A 24,652-nucleotide genomic window follows, 5' to 3' on the forward strand; every position below is an offset into this window, starting at 1 on the left:
ACTCTGTATTTGGCATGGAGTTTCCTTATATCAGATTATATTCCTTTTTTTTTCCTCACATTGAGATGATAACTTGTCATTTTATAAATCCAAGTTAGAAGTCCAACATATATCATGCTTTGTAAAAGAAGGTTAAATAAGATTTTGTGAAAATGCTTTGTTTTGAAAGTTTATTATTCTGGGAGAAGAGAGTTTGTAGAAATACACGCTCTTCTTGCTGGATTTTATTATAATAATAGAAAGTATTTCACATAGCATATGGATTTGCCCTTTTTAAAGAGGATCAGTTATGCATTAAACCTGTGGATATAAACTGCTGCTTTTTAAAATGTTTGAGTTTATATTTAAAGGAAAACAGAAAATGCTGGTGAGCTACAAAGTGATTTTGATGTGAAAATGATTAAATATTGTTGTTTGAAGAGTTGCGTAAAATGACTTTTCATTAACATGCACACACCGGTCTTGTGATAGACTTCTGTTTACATGTAGAAGTCAGATGTGAAACATCAGGTTCATGCCTTTGGATGATGATATTCAAATTCTTGATTTGGAAAATTTGTAGGTTATGAAGAAAACAGTTTTATGTTCTTTTAGTCTTTTTTCAACTCCGAAAGGGGCGAGTATTTCTTAATGTGGGATCATAGCACTTAGTGTTCTACCTGGAAATTAGATGGTAAATATTCTAAGTGTTTATTAAGTTCTATTACTTACATTTCATCTTCTGCATTTTTCTTATTAACAATCCATTTGTAAATGAGCAAAAGGGTTAGATGGATCTGTTGTTCTGCTAACGGGTCAAAGGATTGAACACAACTATGCGCGGGCACAAAAAATACGTTTGCTGCTGCAGGGCTGGCGTGGCGTGAAGATGTCTGGTGTTCCTGTGAATTCCTTGGCTGTGCCACGTCGCAATCGTAACCATGCTGACAGCTTTTCGCCTCCGTTTGGGGCTTTTGTGCTCCTGCCTCAGGAGCGAGGGGTTCAGAGGCGCCGCAGTTCATGGGTCCCACAAATACCCAAGGGCCAGAAGCCAAAGAGAGAGAATAGCTGGGGTGGGGGCGATGTGCAGCGTTCCCACCTGCGGAATGGCTGCTCAGCAGCCTCTGCTGCAGTGCAAGCCCGGGAAGAGGTGTGAGGTCTCTGACGTCTGCTTCTCCTCCAGAGAAAGGGCCCTGCAGCTGGAAACGGGACAGAGGCGCATTGATGAGGGAAGCGTGAAAGCAGGTTAGAGAGAAGGTATTTTTCACACAGGCGAGCCGTGGTTCAAAAGGCAGGGTGGGAATACTCCTTAAAAGTAGAAACAACCAACCATTCCGCAACTTCTGCATCAGAGAGGCTTTTCAACTGTGGGGGGGGGATTGGCAGTGCCGCTGGGCAGCTGCGGTTCCTGTAGGGTTTGGCGAGGAGAGGGTCCTCCAAGCATTGGCTTCTGTTCAGGGCAATCCTCAGGGTAAAAAGAGCCAGAAGGGGTGGAGCTGAACTCCCTACCCTAAACCAGGTACTTGTATCCATGGCTATTTATACCCTTTTGCCAGAAATTAGATTTCACTTGGCACCTTTGGCCTCAGCTGACTCTTGAGCTGGCCTAGGAATTAGCAGCTGGTTGCGTATGGCCTGGCACATTCACTCCCGCTCCCTGCAGCTGCTTCCCTCCTCCTGCCCTCCCACCATGGCCCCTCCGCTCCAGCCCTTCCCTGCCTTTGCAAAATAACTCCCCTGAAGGTGAGGGGGTGCCAGTGCTTCCCAGCCTGGAAGCAAAATACACTTTTTAAATGTCCTCAGGAAACCGTGGTGGTGTGTGTGTGTGTGCTGCCAGGGGCTGAGGGGCCGTGACGCCCACCAGCCTGGTGCCAGGCGGGCCAGAGCTCCGGCCACCCTCCCCTCCGCTTTCTACTTAGGTAACGGAGGTTGTCAGACGTGCTCAACACACTGTTTCATGTTGGCTCTTTTAATTAATACAATTTCCAATCCTGTGCAGGCACAAACTTTTACAGGTAGATAGTGCAAACCACTGGCAGCCTCAGGAACGGGTGCTTGAGGGACTTTGTGCTGCCACAGTCAGGCTTTTCTTCAATCAGCAACGCAGCTGAATTTCCCCTTTCAGTGCTCACAGTTCCACTATTAGGCAGTGTGGGGGTCTGGAGTGCAACTAGCTAAACTAACAAAATGGCTTAATGCTCCTGTGCATTTAAAAAAAACCCAAAACACCAAGTAAAAGAAATTTAAGCATATTTTTACATGTGTTAGTACTGTAGGATGAAAAATTTAAGAGGTAAATTAATTTTTTGTTGAAATTGTTACCCTACAAACTGAAGTGCTTAGTGTATTTTAGCACATTAATTAACTCTAATGCTAGACAAATCTCTAGAACCATGAGAAGAATTGTTCTGACACATGGCAAAGGTTAAGGTAGGGAGGCAGGGCCTACCAGTCTCTCTCAGCCCCTCAGATAAGCAGATTTTGAACTGTCTTACCTTCTTTTTTTTATGTAGGAGAATGTAGCTGATAGTCACAGGAAAATATAACTGGCTTTTATCAGTACGATCCTAAACGTTGTAATAGGCTGTTTCTCTTGGAGGAGAAAACTTGAAAATTACAATGACAAAGCAAATCAGATCAGAACGACCAAGCTTCACAAGCAATTTTGCGTATCAGGGCACTAAAGAAGCATCTGTTTTCAAAACTTTGTCTGGTAAAACCCCTTCACCTCACTGCACCCAGACCCAGCATTTTCCTGTGATGGGGGAGATCATTTTCCTCAATACAACATTTTCCTCGTCCCGGCTGGCGAGCGAGCTTACACGAAGGGACACGTCAGGCTGCTCTTCCCCTCCTCGGAGCACAGCACAGCAACCAAGAGTTTGGGATTTTGTGAGAGCGCTTTTTTGGGCTCTCCTTAGAGGAAGTGCAAATGAAGCTGGGCAGCTGTCCCTGCCACAGGATGAGCTGTCACTCGGGTTTACCCCCTTCTGGAGATGGTTTTCTTTGTGAAGGGCACAACAAGTGCAGGAGACAGCACAGTTCACATCATCCGTGCACCGTGCTCTTTCTCTCAGCACAAACCATCGAAAAGCAGAAGAACAGCTAAGAAAGGATAAGTAGAAAAGTAGGTGCACCTGCATGGAAATTGCTGCAGCTAGATAATTTGGCCACTCTGGATTCAAAGAACCAAATTTCCTGTGCCCTGCTGGAAGGACAGATGCAGCCATTTAGCCAATAAAAGTACAAGGCAGGGGGAAACATGACACAGCAAAAGCAGTGTTGGCTGGAGAAAGCTAGTTCATTAATGGACGGCAAGTGTCTTGCCGGGGGCTCAGGATGTTTGCATTGTGATTAGGCAGTTGTGCCTGGTGTGTGTCACTGATTGCAGGATAATGGAAAATTTCTGATGCTCTGACCTGAACCACCTGTTCACCTTGGAAACGCAGCTCAATAACCTGGGCTTGGCGAGCTCTAACACAAGAGGGGTGCCATGTTACTGCAATGGTTATGAGCTTCAATGTTAGACTTGGACTAATTGGGATGTGTTAAAGTCAACGAGGCTGATTCAGTCAAAGTGCTGATTCAGAGCTTCCAAATGTCACCAGTGCAGCAGGTACCTGTCACCAATGCACTAGCTGGAGCAGCACCTCTCTCTCCAGCTGGGTGCAAGTCTGGGGTAAGCCAGAGTTCTTGCACTCACATTTTCACTCACCTTCCAGGTCCCCTGACTCAGGCCTTATGCTTCCTCAGCTTTCTCCTGCATAACTATAAATATCAGCAATCTCAGACTCTAAACCTCCTCTTGTCTCGAATCTGACATCTTCCCGCTCTAGAAATGTATGTCTGAGCACCCCTGTGACACACAGGAGGGGAGCTGCCCACCTAAGGATGCAGCCCACCACCTCTGCCCATGTGAAGGTGCTGATGCTGCAGCTCAGGTGAGCTAGTTGCCTTCTGCAGGCTCTGGCTGCTCTTTCTGTGCAGGCTGGACTGAGATGTTGCTCTGCCTCTGCTCTGCTCACAAAACAAATGGGATGTTCCACAAGTTGTTTGCCTGCTGCAGTGGTATGTGCGTGTCGCATGGAAATCTGCAGCTCATCGATCCTCTCATTTAGGGATGTAAGAAAGAGTATCTGACATTTGTCCCACATGCGTGTGTGTGCACCAAAATAATAACCTTACAGTTTACTTCTTTGTTGCTGTGTGAATAGCTAAGAACACTCCAGAGCAATACTGAAATAATTCATAGTTCTCCAACTGGATTTAAACTTCTAGAGAAAAAACAAGGCTGTCAGGTAACAAAAAGGATTAGTTTTACTACTGCTTCTGGAAATCTTACTGCTATCATCAGCTCAACTCTTTTCTTCAAGTAGCTGTTATTTGGAATTTCCCAAATCAAAAGAAGAGGGAGATGTTTCTATTACAAGGCTATTAGCAAAGCGTGTACTGGTTCCTGTGAAAAGGTCAAGAATGTTCTGTGCTTTCTAGGTGTCTTGGATTTGGACAGGAAGTGAGTTATTATTGAACTTGTTTTTCACTGCAAAGTGCAGGAAGAAACTCTTCGGTACTTTGACGGAAATGTGATTTGACACAATGATGGGCTGAAGGTCTCGCTTATAGCATTATAAAACTTTCCTGGGATGATTCCTATCATGCTGGCAGATAGATGTCTGAAAAGGGGCTGCACTTGAGTGACAATGTATCTGGCCGTAAAATTTTCTAACTGTGCAAGAGTGATGTGTTATTTGGCAGTGGCTTTAATAGCCTCGAGCAGGTGACACTGCTCTAGCAAAGGATGAATGTAATATAAGTTGACAAAGCAGAGAAGGTGGAGTCTCTTGCATCGCATCTTGTCTCACTGTGTAACCAAGAGAGGTTCAGGACCAGCTGTAGACCAGTCACGGTATGTATGATGTACATTCAGGTCCCATCATTACAAGTACTGAGAGCTGCACCTAGCCAAACCCAAATATTAAAATCAGACCCAATGCTAATAAGCTCACATTTACAAAGCAAGGGTATCACGCGAGCAGAGAAAATAGTTGCTAGACGTTTTCAGAAAAGCTAATGTTGCTTTCTGTCTCACTCGGTGCCTTAGTTGTGCTCCTACCAATTATTGCCTGCTTCTCCCATGACTTTTCACACTGCTAGTTCATGGATGTGAACTACTTACTGATTTAAAAAAAAACAACAAACAACAAAAACCCCTATTTTGGACATTGGTAGACTTCTTTCTTCATATATCAAGCTAGTATTTAATGTTGCAATTTCTTGACTGCCTTAACAAGAAGAAAATGTGGGTGCAATTTAAGGATTCTTATTGAAGTTGCTGGGCTGGCCAATGGCTGGGGCATCGCTGCTGTTTCTGTGCTGCTGTACTGGACAGGCTGGAACTCCTGCGTGAACTTCAGTCCAAGGGATGGTGACCTGTGGATGACTCCATGCGGGAGCAGGACACCCCAAAGCATCTGTGGCCATGGTTATGTCTGTGCCGCAGCAGGTATACCTCTGAAGGGATGGTGGTCCAAGGATAAGTCCACGCTGGAGAAGGTACACCTCAAAGCATCTGTCGCTGTGGATAAGTCCATGCTGCAGCAGGTACACCTTGAAGCATTGGTGGCTGTGCATGAGGTTGTACTGGAGCACCTTAAAGCGTGTGGCCAAGGATGAGCCCACGACAGAGCAAGCACACCCCTGGAGGGGGCCATGAGTAAGGCCATGTTGGAGCAAGTGCACTTCTGAAGAGACTGGCTGTGGGTAAGGCCACAGGGGAGCAGGTACATCTCGGAAGGCATTGTGGCCCGTGGAGAAGGCCACGCTGGAACAGGTGTATCTCAAAGCGACTGTGGCTGTGGATCAGTCCATGCGGCAGCAGGTGTACCCCTGGAGAGACTGTGGCTCATAGATAAGGCTCCACTTGGAGCAGGTACATCCCTGAGGGACTGCAGTCTGTGGATAAGTCCAAGCCAGAGCAAGGGCAAGGGGAGGAGTTCATTGCAATGTTAAATCCGATCGTCTGGTCCAAAGGGACCGGGGGTGGAGACTGTACTGGAAATACACCACCTCTTCTGTCCTGAGTGATCACCATAACAGATGGAGCTCAAAGTCACGGACTAAATGAACTCAATGGACATTTTGTGGACATTTCAGGACATTTTATGGACATTTCACAAGGGTGGTCCATAGACTAAGGGAATGATATCTGCGTATTATATCAAAGGATGGGAAGGGCAGAGTCATTAATGAGGATCTAAGTGTGGGACCTGAGCATGATATAAATGGTATGGAATAAGAGGTGGAAAATGTGCTGGTTTTGGCCGGGATCGAGTTAAGTTTCTTCACAGTAGCTAATACAAGTCTGTGCTTTGGATTTGTGCTGCAAACAGCGTTGCTAACACCGGGATGTTTTCGTTACTGCTGAGCAGTGCTCACACAGAGCCAAGGCCTTTGCTGCTTCTCACACCACCCCACCAGCGAGGAGGCTGGGGGTGCACGAGGAGTTGGGAGAGGACACAGCCGGGACAGCTGACCCCAACTGACCAAAGGGATATTCCACACCATATGATGTCATGCTCAGCATATAAATCTGGGGAAAGAAGGAAGAGGAGATGTTTGGAGTGATGGCATTTGTCTTCCCAATAACCATTATGCATGATGGAGCCCTGCTTTCCTGGGGATGGCTGAACACCTGTCTGCCCATGGGAAGTGGGGAATGAATTCCTTGTCTTGCTTTGCTTGTGTGTGCGGCTTTTGCTTTACCTATTAAACCGTCTTTATCTCAACCCACGAGTTTTCTCACTTCTACTCTTCTGATTCTTTCCCCCATCCCACCAGAGGGGAGTGAGCGAGCGGCTGCATGGAGCTTAGTTGCCGGCTGGGGTTAAACCACAACAACTAAATTTCCATATTTGCCTAAATATATGAAGCTTTCATTAGTACCTACTATAAAAGCAATTATCAATGTAACACATGAGGGTTTTTATTTGTCACTTCAGAGTGATTCTTGCCTCTTCAGGATTCCTTTATTTTCCACAGTCCCAACTGGTAATACCCAAACCATTGTGATTACAGATATTTTAAATGCTTTTAAGCAGCACTGACAGCTTTGTTTTTGCTAAGCTTCTGCACCCCATGTATCCTCATGTATCTGGCATCTAGAGCAATATACAAATAGCCTAAATGGGAATAAAATGAGCCATGTTTCTAGTCCTCTCCACTGTTTGTATAATATGTGTGCATACCTCGTGTTCCCTGCCACAGTCACAATTTTGCTGGGCTTTCGTTAATCAGTAGACAGAACAAGCCTATTTAACTGGAATAAAAGTGAATATTTGGATGGTACTTACTATGAGTGTTTCTTTAGTGAGAATTGAGAAAAGCTAGGAGTGAGAATCTTGTCTTGTCTTAAAACAGTGTGGAAGAACAACTGCCAGGAAAGCACTGAGCCATGACACGTAAAGAAGTCAAAGATATTTTGATCAAGCTGAAGACAGGAAAATTAATCAGGCCCAGTAAGAATATCTAATCTTCTGCCCATGCAAACACTTTAAACCAGACCTGTTGAAGTTGCTTCTTATTCCTCAAGGAAATGTGTATTTCTTACCCCTAGGACCTGCTGAATTGGAGAGAGACCTAATACAAGGAGCAACCTGTTGGGTTTAGGACTGCAAAAGAGAAAATACTGATCGTGTCAACCTGCTGTATGAGGAAGAAATCTAGGGCTGATGTTGTATTAGTTATTACTTTTTTGAATACTTAAATTAATTAAGATTTGTATTGTATTAATATCTAGTACTTGAATACTAAAAATCAGAATGATATAGATGGCCAGCTGAGGGTTCCATCCTCCTGACTAAATTGAAAGTGTTCTCTTTCCCCAGGTTTTCTCAAGATTTTTCTCTTGCATTAGTTGTCTTAGCAGGCTTCAGAAATTTCAGGGTCTCAGGGAGGTCTTTCCGGATGAGGCCTGGTTTGTTTTTCTCCCATCTGAAGTATAAACCAAACGTTATTTGAAATGTGTTGAAAACTGGAGGTGATTTTCTGTTTGGCTAATTGATTAAAGATTCTATTTTGGAGAACCTCAGTTAGCATCTGGCTCTAAGTTGGCTGTTTGCTCCTCCAATTCTGAACTGAGTGGTGAAGGCCAGAGAGCCACAGATACTTAAATTGGAACAAAGGTTTTAGCCAGACTTTATAAATGCACATGCCTGAGTCTTGCATGATTGATCTGATCTAGCTGTCTGATTGAAATAATGTAAATAATGCCAACTATCAGCCACATGAGTTTTCTGCATTGATGGAAATTCAGGAAAGGTTGGGGGGTTTTTTAATCCTTCCCTTTGCCACTGTATTTACTGGATTTTTTTTTTAAATTAATTCACATGTGCACAGTCATCTATAAGTGAAATCCTGGCTTTGTGGAAGCTATTAGACGACCTGAATAATTTCAAATGTGTCAAGTCTTCTTTGCTAGCCTCCGCTCCTTAATTACTCACGATCCCAAAGACGACTCAAAATCCAAAGACAAGAACTTTTGATTAGAGTGACGGGTGTGCTGAAAACTACAGGAAATGAGGAATTTGGAATCAAAGCCAATTCTGAAATTGATTACATTTTGCATGCCTGTGAGCACACAGAGTGTATGTATAAAATTATCATTCTCCAAGGCAGGCGGAGAGGAAAAGAAGAGAAAGGTCACCCTTTGTGATCCATCAGGGCATCACTGTCTTTCATTTGCAAAGGGCAGTGGCGAGGAGATGCTGTGTGCAATGTACTTCCCTGTGCAGAACAGTAGATCTGAGTAGAAAGTTGCGCCAGGGATTATAGTCTTTGACCCAGCAGTCATTTCCTTTGCCTTCATTCTCTGCCAGCAGGGCAAATGAGCTTGTGAGGCCTCACGCTCTCCAGGGAAAGAAGAGCAAAGGAATCCCCAAGATCTCTGAATCCACTTCCAATGTTGATTTGGTGGCCAAGGGGTTTTGACTTCCTATTGCTCTGAGGCATACAAGTTTCCCCTTGCAAAACAGGCGTGCTTTGCTGCAAGTCAACTTTTAAAGCTTGCAGCATTTTTAGGCCTCCTCTTCATGAAGTTTTTCTTCAAGAATCATCTGTGTTGTTTAGCTTCCATTATACAGACTTAATATCTTAAATCTGACTTTTGAACAAAACCAAGCAGTTTGTTAGACTCCTTAGGGCAAATTCACAGCATTTTATTTAAACTTAAACTTTAAGTTTAAAGTTTAAAGTAAAGCTTCTCCATAATGATCTTGAAAAAGAAAACATCTTTTGGCTGAATCCATACTTTAAAAAAAAAATAATCTTGTTTTCCTGTTCATTAAAGAAATTAACTATTTTTCCTCCACATCCACATGACAGCAGTATCTGTATGGTTACTTGGATATCTGCGCACTGTGAATGAAAATAAGCGGGGCAGTGCACTAGCACAGTGACACCAAAAAGTCCGTTAACAAGGTGTTTGCTGGGAATAGTTTAACCACCACGAATCACATTATCTTGTGGAAGGTTGGCACAGTGGCTTGCCAGGAAAGAATTCAGACATCAAAATACTTTTCCCAGTATCTGATCTTCACAATACAGAAAAAATTCTCACACTTAGGATGTTCAGGGTCTCTGGATGCATGTCTGTGCAAGGCAGCTGTTGCCTTGGCAGTGTTTCGGAGTCGATACAGGACGCTGCCACCTGGCCCTGGCTGTGGGCTCTCTGCCTAGGACACAAGGACAGGAGAGAGATGTGGTCGTGGCTAAGGATGCATCCCCGCCTGAGGCTGGTCCGTGCCGAGTGCCCCTGGACGGACTCCTGGGCACCTCCGCACCGGGTGAGATGGATGCCCGAGCTAGCGTGCTGGCAGGTGGTCTTAAGGAAATGCTGCCAGGGCACAGGTGGGTGGATTTGCACTTTGGAGGAACAGTTCAGATCTGCAGATTCCCCATGGACCTGGGTGTCTTCTAGTTTAGTTGGTATCCACTCGAACCAAGAGATCTTAGCTTTCCCTGACTCTGGGTAAAATGGGAGGAGCCCTCTTTACAGCTGAAAACATTAGAGTGCAATGAAGTTGCAGCCTGACATTTATGCCACCAGGTTAGTATGTGTTTTCTTTCACAAAAGGGAAGCTAAGGTATGCTGTAGCTATATATGCATCAGGGGAGAAGGTGGCATGTCTACGTGTGGGCTCAAACTTTACATAAATTTACAGCAGTTTGTAGCCCTGGTGCGGGGTGGGGGGGGGCGGAAAGGAAGGACTCGCTCCCAGTTAGCCGTTATGGCTAGAGAAACAACTGCTGCTTAGGGATTTGCAAAATGGGAAAAAAAAAAAAAAAAAAGTGGTTTCAAGGACATCCATTTTCTTTGGACTATTTGCTGTCTTTGTGAATTGCAGTGAACATACTGCTCCTTGTGTCTAAGCAGTAATTAATATTCTGCGTTAAGTGGATTTGATAGGTGCAAAGCGCTGCTTGAGAAAATTGTGGCATCATCTTTCTGATACTGTATAAGAGCAAATGTTGACTTCTTGGGTTTATGCTCGGTTTTGTTAGGCTGGGTTCTATGCCAAGGGAAAAGGTTTTGGGAAGGTGTATGAAAGCCAAATGTTCACTTCTGGCCTGGACCTTTGAATAGGCCACTCTAGGGGCAGAGTGGCTCTTTTTATAACCTCATTACTGGACCACATTTCCAAAAGAGGAAAAAGCGTCGCATGACTTACCTCTTTTCTTCTAGATTTAACATTCTTTGGTTTGCACAGAAACAGTTCAAAAATCCCAAAGTCTGAATCTCCCATTTGTTCTCACTCAGGTGGCCTGTAAGATCTGAAGACACTGTTGCTCAGTGGAAATGTCCGGCGTACCACAGTTTCTGAAAACTCAGCTGCAGTATACAAAATGAAGCTTCTTCCTTTAAAAATGCTCCTTGTTTCTAGCTTCAAAAAAAAGCATACAAACTCTGGACAAATTGCACCAGGTTAAACTACTGAAAATGGATCTTCAGAATGCAGCAGCTTCTTAGGAAAAATGCCCAAGGAACAGTGAGGATACTGTTTGGAAGATGAGGGAATATAATTAAGAAAAGGGGAAAAATACCTTTTTCTTAATTACATTCACATAAAGTATCTACTAAGAGAGACTGTCACTCTGTTTCCAGACCAAGTTGACAGACCTCTCAGCAAGCAATTTAAAATGGTACCAAATTTTAAAAAAACTGCAAAATGAAACTCAAAGACACGTCTTAGATCTACAACAAACTAGATTTTGATAATCTAACTAGAAGGCAGAAAAGGCTTATTTATTGTGTCTCAGTGGCATCCTGCTAAGCAATTCCAGCCTACATATTTGTTCTAAATTGACACTTCAACAATTTTCATGATTACAGAAAGCACCACACCATGTATCTGTGGTTCTGAACTCATTAAATTGCAATTTGTTTTTTGCATGTTAGTTGCTGAAAGCCCAAGAATATTCTTAAGATAAATGCTTTCCCATGCAAACAATCCCTTAATTTTGCCAGTACTGTATTTTTCACTTCAAGTTTGAATACCAGCCATTCAACCAATTTTTTCTTCTAATGCAAAAATATAACGTGGGATTTGTATTGGGGGGGGTGTGTCGTAAATGTATGTGCTAGTGCTTTTTGTTGGTCAAAGGCTTCAATGTGCACACTGAGTATCTTCTAAACGTAGATTTAGATTTTTCTCCTGTTACATCAACTAACTGGTGCATTACTGGATGAAGGCTAATAAAGTTCAAGTTGTCATATAAAAAGGCTTCCTCTTGCCTAGAGAGGAAAGCTGCCAGGAGTGAGTGGGATCTCTGCTGGTCAAGGTGTATCATTCCTCCAAACTCTCATGTTTGGAGGAACGTGACACACACACACACACAAAACCTGTGGACTAAATCCAACAGTTTATTTACCCCAAACTCTTCAAAATGAGAAACAGATTTGCATTTTAAATTATTTCTCCACATTCTCTCTAAAATCCTTATGAGGCACCAAGCAAACATAAACACTGCACAGTGCAATATTATCCTCCTGTTGGAGTGTATCTCAAAAAACCCTGGCTACTGCAATTCTTATTATGGTCATCAAACCACGGTGCCGGACACCTAAAGAGGAAAATGCCGTGCTCTAAGTCTTCAGTTCCTTTTGTTGTATTACAGCACATGTTAAATATATTAACCTCGGACAGACATAAGGAGTCATGCTGCAGCAAAAGGTGAAGACACTGTTTGTTTAAAACCTCTTCTGTCACAGTGAGTGAAAAATGAGATGCAAAAGCTTTCCTGCCCGGTTTACTGCTTCAAATACAAACAGTTTGCCACTGTTCCTTTGACTGCAGGTAGACCGTGACTTCCATACTGTGTATTGGTGTCCTTTTGATAGTTGGGGTACAAGGCTGAGGTACAAAGTTATCCACACGCAGCCCGCCTTTCTCTTGCGGAATAAATCAGCAACTGGCCCAAGAGCAGTGCTGAAGCCAAGGCTGCGGTTGTCAGTTTAGCTAATAAGAAAAATGTGTTAGGAAATGGGATGGTCAAAATTAATTTTGTTCTTATAAAGAAGCCAGGAGTTGCCATGGAGTTTCTAAGAGCCGTTTTTGCCATGATCATGGGAGATTGTAAAGAAAAGTCAAGGAATAGAAGGATGAACTATTATTATCCAAACTTTTGATAGAGTTTGTAGTCAAAGTCATTTAACCAATAACAGAAAGAAGAATCAGTGGGGAAAAAACTAAGATACAGCGAGTCGAGGGAAGAGAAAGAGGCAGCGGTTGCCTTTGCTTCTGAAGAAGCAGGGCGGCTCTCAGATGCCAACAGCAGACAGACCCCCCGGGTCGGAGGCGGCACTTTCGGGGCCGGCGGCGGGGAGCCCAGCCGGGAGTGAGCCGGCTCCTTACGGCAGGCGGCGGGTAAACGGCTCCCAACGGCCGCGCGCGCGGTGAGGGGGAAAGGCCCCTCAGGGCAGCCTGGGGGAAGGGCGGGGGCGATAGCGGCGGGTTCCTCCCCGCAGCCCGCTCGCCTTAACCCAACCCCTGTTACCCTCAGAGGAACCCGAGCGGGGCGCACGGTGCCATGTAAAATAATAACAATAATAACAGCAGAGTAGCGGGCGGTGCGCGGAGGTACAGCTTGCACGGCGAGGGGCGGGGAAGAGAAGTAATAAACGAGGCGCGATCGCCCCGACGGTGCTATTTCCCTCAGTATCGCTTTGGTCGCGGAGGGAAAGAGGGTGTTTGTCCCGGGAAGGCGCGGCGGAGCTGAGTGTGCCGCGGGGGGGTGGGGGGGGGAGCTGGGCTCCGCGCCGCGCGGCTCCCCCGGGCTGTCCCGTCCGGCGAGGGCGGCGCTGAGTTCCGCTGCGCGCCGGCCGCCTTCACCTCGCCCCACCTCGTCCCCGTGCCCGCCCGCCGGTCGCTGAGCAGTGCCGCCCGGCCGCAGAGCCCAACCGCCGAGGCAAGGGGAGAAACGCGGGCGGAAGGGCCGCGAGGAGAGAGGGAGCCGCCTCCCTCGGCGCCGCCGGAGTTTGCCCAACTGTTTGCGATGGGGCGCGGCACCGCCTGAGCACCTGCCGGCAGCCACGGGCTCCCCTCAGCCTTCGACGCCGCTATGGAGAGCCCCGGGGGCGGCAGCGCGGCAGCGGAGCCGGCGCACCCCTGCGCGGAGTCGGAGCTGCCGGCCGCCGGCCCGGCTGAGACGGCGGCGGGCGGTGGGGAGGCGGTGGAGGTCGGCGCGGCAGTCCCGCGGCCGCGCTGCCTGCGGGCCGTGTACGTGCTGAACGACCCTCCCAAGGGGGGCGCCGGGGCGAGGAGCCCCGAGGCCGGAGCGCGGCAGTGCCTGCTGCGGGCCTGCGAGGTCGAGGGGGCCCAGCTCGGCACGGTCAACTTCGGGGAGCTCGACTTCGGGGAGACAGCGGTGCTGGACGCCTTCTACGACGCGGGTGAGCAGGCTGAGCTGAGGCGGGGCAGCGGGGCGGGGGCTCAGGCTCGCCCCAGCCCGGTGCCACCTTCCCGGGTTATGTGGGGTCACGGCCGGCCGAGCTGGGCAAGGCTCAGTAAAGGTGAGGAGAGGCCAGAGAAGTGGGGGAACGGGGCAAATGTGAGACTGCGAGGGTTGTCTTGAGAAGGGTTGTGAAGACAGGAAAATGGCTGTGAGGGGAACCTCACGTAATGGGAGCAAGAGCCCAGTCTTCAGGAGTGTCCTGCACATGGATGAGGAGGTGTGAGAAGAAAATCAGGCCCCTACACCGGCTTTTCAGGCAGCACGGTGTGTTGCCCCAGCAGGACTGTAGATCCTATGGTACCAACCGAACTTTAAGGACTGGCAAAACTCTTGCAAGTGAGTTTTGCTAAGAACCCTCTTCCAGCTCCCGGCCTGGTTGGGAGCTTAGAGTGAGACATAGCATGAAGACAGGCCAGCCAAAAGCCTCTGATCTGGCTTGGCCATATGCTTCGTGTTCACCGCTCTAACTTCGTATAATGAAATTGGCTTGCATGTGGCCAGGAATAGAGTGATCCAGCAATGCTCTGAACAAGGGAGTGTAGAAGCATGCCCCGAGGAAGAAAGTTTGTGAGTATTGCCCACGCTGTCCAGGCTCCAGCTGGTGACTGGTGTCTAACGGTTCAAAAGAAAGCTGCTGTCCCTTCTCCACTCAAAAAAACACCTGGCTGGTTGGACACTATGGCAGAGAATTGTGAGCTTTTTGAGCAAGCAGAGGAAGCCCCTGAGTCAATAGGTATTATTAAAACTAATCAAGATATGTGATGTGCAGACATACTTTTTCTGATATCCGTATGAGCAGGCATTAGTAAACTGGGGGATTAAGAGACTCCAAAGAGGGAAAGTACCATTAGCAAGTCCATGTTCATGTCTCTCTGTCACTGGAAGAACTCTATTTTGCTCATGAGATGTGTTAAAGAATACTTAAAACTTTAGTCTTATTTTAAATTCTCATATGATGATGAGTCCATTTCATTCCCTGGTAAGTCACCCAAATATTGAGGAACTCACATCCTTTGTTGTTGTTGTTTTTTAACTTCCCAGTCAGGGAAGCAAGGTTGGCCAGTGTGTAATAAATATATTCTGTGTGTCGTAGTACACAACCATGAACTAGCAATTTCTTTGTGTATCATCTCCAGTATTTTTGTAGCTCTTCTGAAAGTAAGCATAATAGTGTACTCATCAATGCTAAATTATTTCTCTGTTTCTAATAGTCCTATTAATGTTTTATGCACACACCTGCTCTCCATTGTACTGAGAGCTTGAGACAGTTATTCAGAATGCAGCAACTTAAGAAAACGTTTTTAAAGTGAGTGTCCCTTGCCTGAGAATGTGGCCTACCTTCGCAGACTTTTGCATTCATCTTGTAGGACCAAGGTCAATTAATCACTGATTAATATCACTTTGTAATAGTAAAGTGCCTTGTTACTGGATATTCCTGCAACACTCCTGTGTCCAGGTTTAGTCAGCAAATACTTTATATCATTTTTAGTGTCCGTTAAAAACTAATTGAATAGTCCTGAACCAGGAATTGTTCCAAAGGAGACTGTTAAAAATAGTCTGTGTGGATTTCTTTCCAGTAGCAAGATTTTGAGATCAGCCAGGGGGACAAATTTTCAATCTGTGTAATGTATGCCTTTATTGGGCAAAATTTTTGGTCAAAGCATCCTTTAGTGTTAAGTTACCTGTATTAAGAGAAACTCAAATGTATTACCATGAGTCACCTTTATCAACCAGACCTGCAACCTGTCAAAAAGCACATTTATTTGTCTGTATATACTTTTTTTGAAAACCATGCCAAATGTGTTAGTAGTATTTTAGTATTAATTCGTTGTCAGGGGTCCCAAATTAACTGCAATGTTACTCTGAAAATGGAAGCATCCTTAATTAAAAAAATTACTGTTAAGTATAAACAATCATTTTAATAGAGTATTTATTTTGGTCTTCTGTTGTTTTAGTATTTTGATAAGTAGCTCTTCTAGCATCAACATTTTTAATAGCTTTTTTGTTCTTGCATTGCTGTGGTTACTGTCTCTTTTTTAACCGAACATCTGTAGAGTTCCCTTTTATCTTTTTTTAAAATAGATGGGCTGTACTGACATTTGCCCCATCCTTTGGGGTTTTCCCAATTCCTATGGTATGTCTACAATTGATGTTCAGAGAAATCCTCAGTCAGAACCTTTAAACTTCTAAAATTTAAACTTATAAATTTATGCTGGCACATTGAGATGAAGTGTCTTTATCTTAGTAACTGCTGCTTCATTTCCTCCTACTACATACTAGAGATGGGGAAATTTTTGGTTCCTTTAACAGTGTCATATGGAGTAATTGCATCTTCTTGCTTCCTTTTGCAAAGGGACAAAAAGTATTAATCACACTTTTCACTTTATTGTTTTGCTTTTTTGTTTTTCTTTTATCTTTCTGGTATCAGCTAGCAGTGGACCTAAATTTCATATTGGATTTTCATTACCATGCATTTTAAAGTGCTGCCTCTTCTTTTTCAGTTCTCATTTTATATACAATGATCTGTCATTGTTTCCTAAGAACTTTTATGCCCTTCTTGTTTTCCTGCTCTGTGTTGTTTATTGGTGGGTTCTCCCCGCCTCATGTTTTTGAATACGTATCAAGCTGTTATCCAAAACTGCTGAATCTGATAATGGTTCTTTTACATGCAGTATTCTTAATCCGATACCATGCAATTTCTTTAATCTTTGAAAAATCAGTCCTTTTTAATTTCTGTATTTTATAGATACAATTCATTGTTGCCATATTCTTTTTCCAGAATATGTGTTGGATTGGAACTGTTGGCATCTGTTCAGTTCTTAATGAACAAAAACATTAAGAATGGGTTCTAATACGAGCAATCCTATGGCTCATGATTACCTTTCTGTGTTAGGAAATTACTGTGTGTTTACTTTAAAGAAAAAAAATCCAAAGAAGTTTTATTACTGCCTGTGTAAGATATCGAGCAGATGTTTCCCATACTGAAGATATCTACTATAATGTGTATTTACTTTCTGTACACCATGGGCAGAACCTCGAGAAGCAGTTTCTCTTGCTCTGTTACGAGAGTGGGAGTTCTCTAAAAGACACTTGCCCATAGCCATCTCTTGGTTCACTAGTTGTAACCTTAACCAGTAAGTATCTACTAATGCTTAAAGACTGAGCAGTGAGGTCCATCTCACTGTGAACAGTAATGATGGGGTCTTTATTAATAAAATGCTACCCATTATCCCTTTTTCCCCACTCTGCCTGAAATTGTAGCCATTTACTTAAAAGTCAGAAGACACCCTCCCCCAGCAAGCTTATTTATCTTATTTAGTATGAATCTATAATGTAATGATTCTTGGAATTGGTACCAGCAAACTTTAAGGACAGAGTACAAAAAAAAAAAAAATCAACAGGAACCTCTTTTTCCTGTCTGCAGGCAGATTTTCTAGTAGACAATTTTTCAGTAGACCACTGAGAAGAGTGCTGCAAAAACACCTATATTCCATAATAATTCTCTTTTCTCCTTGAGTGTACTCATTACTGACTTCCCATGATTTGATATTGTCATGAATGGAAGTGTGACTTATGCCCTAAGTTAGTTACTGCAAACCAGCAGGTAATGCAGAATGACCCTGATCTTAAATCACTAAACTTTCTAAGATGCTTTGCTAAAGGGGAACTTTACTTGCACTTACAAGAGTAAACTTACAATAAATTGTGAAGTAAGGGCTTGATAACAGAAAGATGAGGTCTCTGCTCAGTCTGTGCTAGAAGCAAGCTGTCAACAAAGTAATTTATGTTATGCAGAAGTGAGTGATGGTATCTACCTAATAGAGAAGCAACAAGGATGCTTGTATACATTGGCTGTATCTCTGGGAAGAAAGAGAGGCAGTATTTTTAGACTGAAAGCCACAGATACCGGGCATTAGTGTGAAGCTTTTTAGCACAAAATAAAAGCAATGTTACACAGGAACAGTGAGCCTAGGAGCTACCTGAGGATGTTAAAAATTCTTCAGAATTATCCCATGCAGAAAATCAAACTACAGATGCTGTAGTGCATTCATAAACAGCTTAAGAGACATAGTGAAAAAGTGAGTATAGCTTGATTAGTGATGTTACAGATAGAGTGATTCAGCCTCTTTGTGCTCTTACCATAGCTGCAAAGGATCTTTCTGTTCTGGACGTACTAAGAAGCAAACATGGTGTCAAAGTTAAATGTCTGACCTGTACCTATGGAAGAGTGATGCTAGATAGAAAGAGATGTTGCTTTTACTTGTCTACCTGAAACTTTATCAAGGCTTATTGCCTGAAGTAACATAGTGTTTGGCTATAGCGTTAAGTGAAGGAGCAGCCTCTACAGTTGTATCAGTTTTGGATGTTCCCATTTTGGTTCTGTAAAATCCTGTTTCTGTAGCTGATCATCCTTTTACCTCATGAGTGATGTACAGCAATCTGTTCTGAGGCTTGGAATATTTCTTTGACCATTTGACCACAGCATTTAGAGATGACGGCAGTCACTGAAGTCAGCAGGATGGAAAGTTGACTGAAAGGAAGACAAGCTAGAGAGAGACTGGAGTCCTGAGAAATAGGACTAAAATAGCTAAAAGTTTGCCTGAGAAAAATGAGTATTCCTTTGACGATCCAGGAAACTATGTCAGATCATTTGTGAGTATAGTGAAATATTTTGAAGTCTATTTCTGTTGTTTTGCTACATATGTACTTCTCTAACCAACATCCTGTATGATAAGGCAGCCCCAAAATGCGTTGTCTGATATCTATCTCTGCAGCCCCATCTTCAGTCAGAGCCAATGTTAGACTTGGGAGGGGGCCCAGACAGAGACTGAAACATGGGTCCTCCTTACATCTGTACCGTAGTTGAACCACTCTTAACCCTAATTTCTTGTCCCTGAAACTCTTTTTCTTCATGTTACACCATGAAAGGGGAAGGAGGAAATGTATGTTCTGGATCCTAATTTTCAGGCTCTGGCAGCCACTGAAGGAATCATTGTTGCCTGTACCCAGCTGTCTGCCCTGAAGTCCTCTGCCCTTTGACGGCCAGTGTCCCCACCTCAGAATTGGCACGGACACTTCAGCTTCTTCAGCCCAAAGGCTAGTATGTCAGGGTACAGTAAACCTTTGTCACTAGTTTAAGCTAATATATGGGTTTAAGCTAATATATGTCATGGTAAGAAGTGTAGCTGAGCTGGAGGCACATGCTTGTCTTGCTGACTCTGCCGCAGGGATTGAAATCTCTGACAGGAAGGTGAGAATGACAGCTGAGGGCAATAACCTCTCCAACAAACTTCCACAAACCTTCCTGCTCCTATTTATCTTTGCCCCTGGGTGTGACAGTGAACTGTGGGGAAGGGGTTAAGGGTTACCTCTGTAATGCTTACCTCAGCAGGCAGGGTTTGCTATTTTTCTGAGGATGACTTAGTATTTTTTCTTTCCCTTCTTTTCCTCTGCAGTTGGCCTGATGGCTAGGGATGTATTTGCTTTAAATCTCAGGAGATGTGTCTACCACAGAATACAGAAATGTGAAGAGAAGCAAATCAACCATCTTCAGAATGGGAAGGTGGTGGCTGAGAGGCTAGGGCTAACTAGATTGGATATTGTGCTGCTTTAATACACCAGCAGAGCTATCGGGACCTGATCTTTTATGTGTGCCTGGTACTGCACATCTAGAGCGACTACAGGTGTCTCCAGCAAAGCTCTGCATTGTGCCATCAAACTAAATATTCCGTAACAAGACCCTGTAATATACCAGTATTGTAATTCTTTTATATCCAAGTGTGTGGAGTGAGTTTTTAATGACAATAGCAAGCCTGATCCAATCCAGCCAGTCTATATGTTACTATGTTATGATACATCTCAGGTGCTGTGACATATGCATTACATTCAGGAGGCGTATTTTGCTTTAATGATATTAGTTGGGATCAATTTCCAACACAAAATCTTCTTGCAGAAATGTTTATTTGTGTTCAGAGATTTGCATGCCTTCTCTCAACACTGGAGAACATTATTTTCAATCTGCCACCTGTGAAAAATGTCTTTGTATCAGCCCTGTAGCTTTTTCTGTGTGTAACCTGAAAGGCTTCACCTTGGTTCAACTTGTGTGTATTCTATGAAATAGCTCCTTTAATGTCAGTTGAACAAGCTTAGAAACATGTGAATACCCATACGTTGGTTATGCAAATATATAACCATAAATAGATTAGGTGGAATTAATTAATTTTCCTTTGGTATATTGCCATGGGCCAAATGCAAGAGCAGAGCTGTATTCAGAGAATGAAGAAGATGTTAAAAACTTCTAAAAAGAAGAAATATACCTTGATTCTCTCATGGAGAGAGATTCTGTTTTATTACTTCTTTTGGAACTAACATCTCTTTTTAGTTGTAATGGGTCATATGGAATGAAGTACCGACAATCCAAAACCAGTATGAGTCCTGCCTTTTAATGAAGGTTTGAATGAAGTTGTCTGCATCTCTAAAAATCTGGTGCTAACCATGCAAATTTGGACTTCTTTCATTGTTCCAAGGTGAGAGCATGTACGTATGCATGCACTGTCTGTCTGAAGTGACTCGTTTCTGTGCCATGACCTCTGGATAAAGGAAAAAAAAAACATTAGGAATACACTTTTCTTTTTCCTGTTCTTTCCTCTGCATGGAACTTACTTGCATGAAAAAAGCCAATAACAAAACCAAAAAACAGCCCAACCTACAATATTTAGTTTTCTCTGCTTGCCTTTCTCTCTGCCTGAGCTTAAATATTAAATCTGAGAAGCTTCCTGGAAGCTGACTGTGAACCCTGTGTCACTGGGTTTTGTAGCTGGGAACACTACAGGTGTTTCTAGATGTTGAATTAGCCAAGAAGGGATCCTCTCCCTAAATATAATACAAATTGTGCCTGCTTCTGGTTTTTTTTTTTTTAATTTACTCTGCAAGTAGTATTTTTCATCGTATGATTAGAAGTCTTATTGACTCTCACTAAATTGACTAAGTTACACAGCTTTTATGCCCATTACAGTCATTACAAATGATGTAGAAAACTTGAACATTTACGGTTATTCTGAAGAGATGAATGACTGTATCTTGAGCTGCCTTTGATCTGAAGACCTATTGTCACTTGAAAACACTGTAGCTAGGGTGGTTTTTGTTTTATTTTGTTTTTAAAATATTGCTTAAATTTTTTTGGGGAAATGAAACATTTCTGGAATTCTTCATATAAGCAAATGTTGTTCTGATTACTGATAGGAGAAAAACAAAGTTCTGACTGTGCATACCAGCTAGTGAATTCTAAAGGTCCCCTTTGTTTGTTTGTTTGTTTTGCTTAAGAATGATATACAAATATATTGTTCAATATAGTGCCTAAATTACTGTGAAGGAATCTGCCATGCCATTTGACTGTGAGATGTTGGCAAGCAGATCCCTGGTTCTACTTTGTTGTATTTCAAGTTGACTCTTAGTGACATCAGAAAGCTCCTGAAAAAGAAGCTGTACATGAGGCTGACAGGCTTGAGTCAACCAGGGTGGGCACATGAGGCTGCTTATATGGGAGCCTGGTTCCCAGCCACTCATCTCTTTGCAGTGATTGCATGCTTGTTTGGTCTTGCTGTGCTGTGTGTAGCATATTCTTCATAGGTTTAAGAATTGTTTCGGTAAGACCTGAGGTCACAAAATTAAGTTAAAAAAATAAAAAAAGAAGTATTTGCTTATGTGGGTTAATTACATTGCTTTAATTTCTATCCTCCCATAAAATAAACAAATTATGGTAGATATGTGGTAGCTTATTTTATGTCCTGCGGTCATGTCCTGCTTTTATCAGTGTAATCATACATTGCTTTTTTAATCATCAAATTACACTTGCATGTTAACAAATGTTGATGTACTCCCTAGTTAAAAAGTAACTAATGTTCCTGGTTTGCACACATAGAAACTTGAGGTAAAGCTTTTCTGATGTGTAAGGAGTTGGTACAGAACTTGGGTGAGAACTCAAGTTCTCAAGAACTCAACTGTCCACGCTGGCTGGAAAACTGTGTTCAGTTGATACTCTGGGCATACTGCTACTTTGACGCACGTGGAGGAGCAGCCTCAGTGGTGGTTGCCTGGCCTAGCTGCTGCCTCTTTTCACACTGCAGTAATGTCACATGGCTGAAATTAGGCAGTCAAGATAGGTGTGTGGTCTTTCTTAGGAGGACCTCAATGTGGTTTGCCACTTGCTGGTGAAATTTTTGAACATGGTGGACTCTGCTTTGCACTTAAGCACGGATGGGAATTGCTTTAGCCTCAGACTACCTTTGAATAGCAATGTGGGTGCCTGAGACTGAGCCAAGAGAGCGAGCGCAGCTGTTGCTTTATCTTGCTTCTTGGCACAGGCTTGCTGTAAACAGCGTAGCTCCGGTCTCTGTTGAGATCGGTGTGATTTGGTTGGCAGCTGATGGGCCAAACGTGTCCCACAGTATGATTTCACCTAGCCTGTCATCTTTCTCTCAGGAGCGCTGCAAGTACCTTCACCTTTTTCTGGGGGGGTTGGGGTGTCTATAGAGGTATGCCGGGAGCAAAAGCTGCGTCACTGTGGTTTGAAAGGAGGGACCCAAAGCTGGGACGTGAATTCTGACACTTGAAAGTATTGGATCACTGTGTCATGATAAACTGTACTTGCTTTTTTTATCCTTTGTAATATTCGGGCTGTAAAGGTAAATGAATCTGCTGTGGTGTTCAAGGTGATAGAACTGAAACTTTTCAGTTACTCTCCGGTAAAGCTTCTGAGCGTTTAAACTTTGGTCTAAGTAGTTCAACAACAGTTATGCCTTGGAGCTCAAACCCAAATGAGATTCACAATTTCAAAAAATGCACCCCACCTTTTATTACATTGAAAGTACATGATCCCAGCCTTGGTAAGCATGATCTTTCATTGACTAGAAATGGGCTCTGATGACAGGCACAATTTCAAAACAGTAATGCCACTGTTAAGACTATGTCCCTAGCTTTCTGCTGATCTGGGATGGTATAGCTAAATCTAGTATTAAGGGAAGTACTCTAGTTTATCATAGCTGAACTTGTGTGTCTACTGCAGTATGTACTGCTTTTATGCTTAAATTATGTTTAAAAATTCTTCAGTATCTCTTTAAAGCAAGAAACAAAGGTTAGTTGTAAATAGAATTATCTTGAAGTGCTTTTTAACCCTGTTTCACTTGGTATAATCTTTTTTGTTTAATTTTGTATCAAGTTATGGAAGGAAATGTCTAGACTCTCTACTGTTTGTGTTTTTTCTTCTCTCGCTTAGGAAAACATGCCTTCATGCACAGAACTGTAGCTCAACCACTGATGGTCATTGGCCTCTCAATGATTTGGGAAATGTTGCTCACATAATGTCTAAAGCTTTTAAAGTCTAAGCACAAAACACATTAGTTCTAGAAAACAAATAAACTCCCACATAAATCAGCATGATAATGAGCTTTCCCAAAAATTCTTCAGTTTCCTACTGGTGTCAGCACTGCTTTCCATGAATTGTGGTACTCCATTGCCTACAGGCCTGTCAAAAACAGAATTGCAGATTCATGAAACTGATTGTGGGGAAAATAACAGAGGAGTTACTTTGTTTACACTTGGGATAGTGACTTGTTTGCCACTTGATTGCTGTCCCCCCTCCTCCCCCTCTTTAAATTTGTTACAAATACTTGGTAGCTGGCTCAGCCACAAGAAATCATATTGGATCAAGTGTCTTTGCCTTAGCAATTACAGAAAGGCTGCAGGTTTTGTCTAATGCAGAAAAATATCAGCCCATAATAATTTCACTCAGGTGAGACTAGCTGCATTAACTCTTCTGTTGCTGCCTTTCACTCACAGCAGTTGAATAAATGAAAAAGATATTTTTTTTTTAAATTCTGCTAATTTGTATGTGTGTTGAGGGGAGAGATTTCTTGTTAGTTTTGCCTTTGCTCTGAGAGTGACAAGATGAAACTGGAGTTGGGAATTGGTAAATGAAAACAGTATAAGGCTGTATTCTGTCTGTGTGTTGCTTTCCAGTGGTGCTAGACCAGTCATCTCTGCTGCTCTAGTCTTAGTCGATAATAAAAATTTGCAGGAGAGAAGCTAATTTTTACAATGGCATTACTGTTTGGCACTACACTTCCTTACTTAGCAGAGCTTCTGTGTGCACAAACCTGTTTAACAGAGTATCAGCATCATCTCTGTCTTTTGTGGAACTGAGTTATTTGTTTCAGATATTTTCTTTGTAAACAGATGCTTGGCATGGGTCAGTCTTTTTAAACCCAGTTTGAGAAGAGGATATGATTACCAAGCTCAAAGTCAGCCATTGTGTCTGTTCCTACTACTGTTGTTCCTGGTACTTAAGATAACTGACAAATTATGGGTTGTTGTCAGGTGGAGAAAGTATCTGAATCAGAATGAAGGAAAGTCTGAAAATGGTTGGGATGGATTTTTTTTTGTTTTCATGGTAATTAAGTTTCAGAGTTGATAAACTTACTTTTTTGCTTGTTATCATAACCGCAGAACAAAATTAGGTAAGTCTGCATATTGTTTTTGGAAAACCAGAAACTGCCTTGACTTTGTGGCTTGCAGTCAAGGCACAAAAGAATGCTTGATTTTTAAAAATTTTTTTATTATGATTTTCTTACCCTTCAATGCACCTTCAGATTCCTTGTTTTGCAGTAAT

General features: G+C 43.1%; 1 protein-coding gene across 3 annotated transcripts in view; it reads left to right on the plus strand.

Moving 5' to 3' along the window:
• The first annotated feature begins 13,215 nt into the window (after positions 1 to 13,215).
• Positions 13,216 to 24,652, plus strand: part of MAP3K15 (mitogen-activated protein kinase kinase kinase 15) — a 92,264-nt gene continuing 80,827 nt past the window's right edge. For 2 of the 3 annotated variants that reach the window (XM_075775458.1, XM_075775467.1), the window contains exon 1: positions 13,216 to 13,924. In XM_075775458.1, coding sequence (XP_075631573.1) covers positions 13,594 to 13,924 — 331 coding nt within the window. In that variant the 5' untranslated portion in view covers positions 13,216 to 13,593. Of the gene's footprint in view, positions 13,925 to 18,517; positions 18,640 to 24,652 lie in introns of those variants that run through there. The other variant, XM_075775475.1, reaches the window with a different exon arrangement.

The sequence above is a fragment of the Balearica regulorum genome, chromosome 1 (assembly GCF_011004875.1).
Source record: "Balearica regulorum gibbericeps isolate bBalReg1 chromosome 1, bBalReg1.pri, whole genome shotgun sequence".
In the NCBI taxonomy this organism is placed as follows: Eukaryota; Metazoa; Chordata; class Aves; order Gruiformes; family Gruidae; genus Balearica; species Balearica regulorum.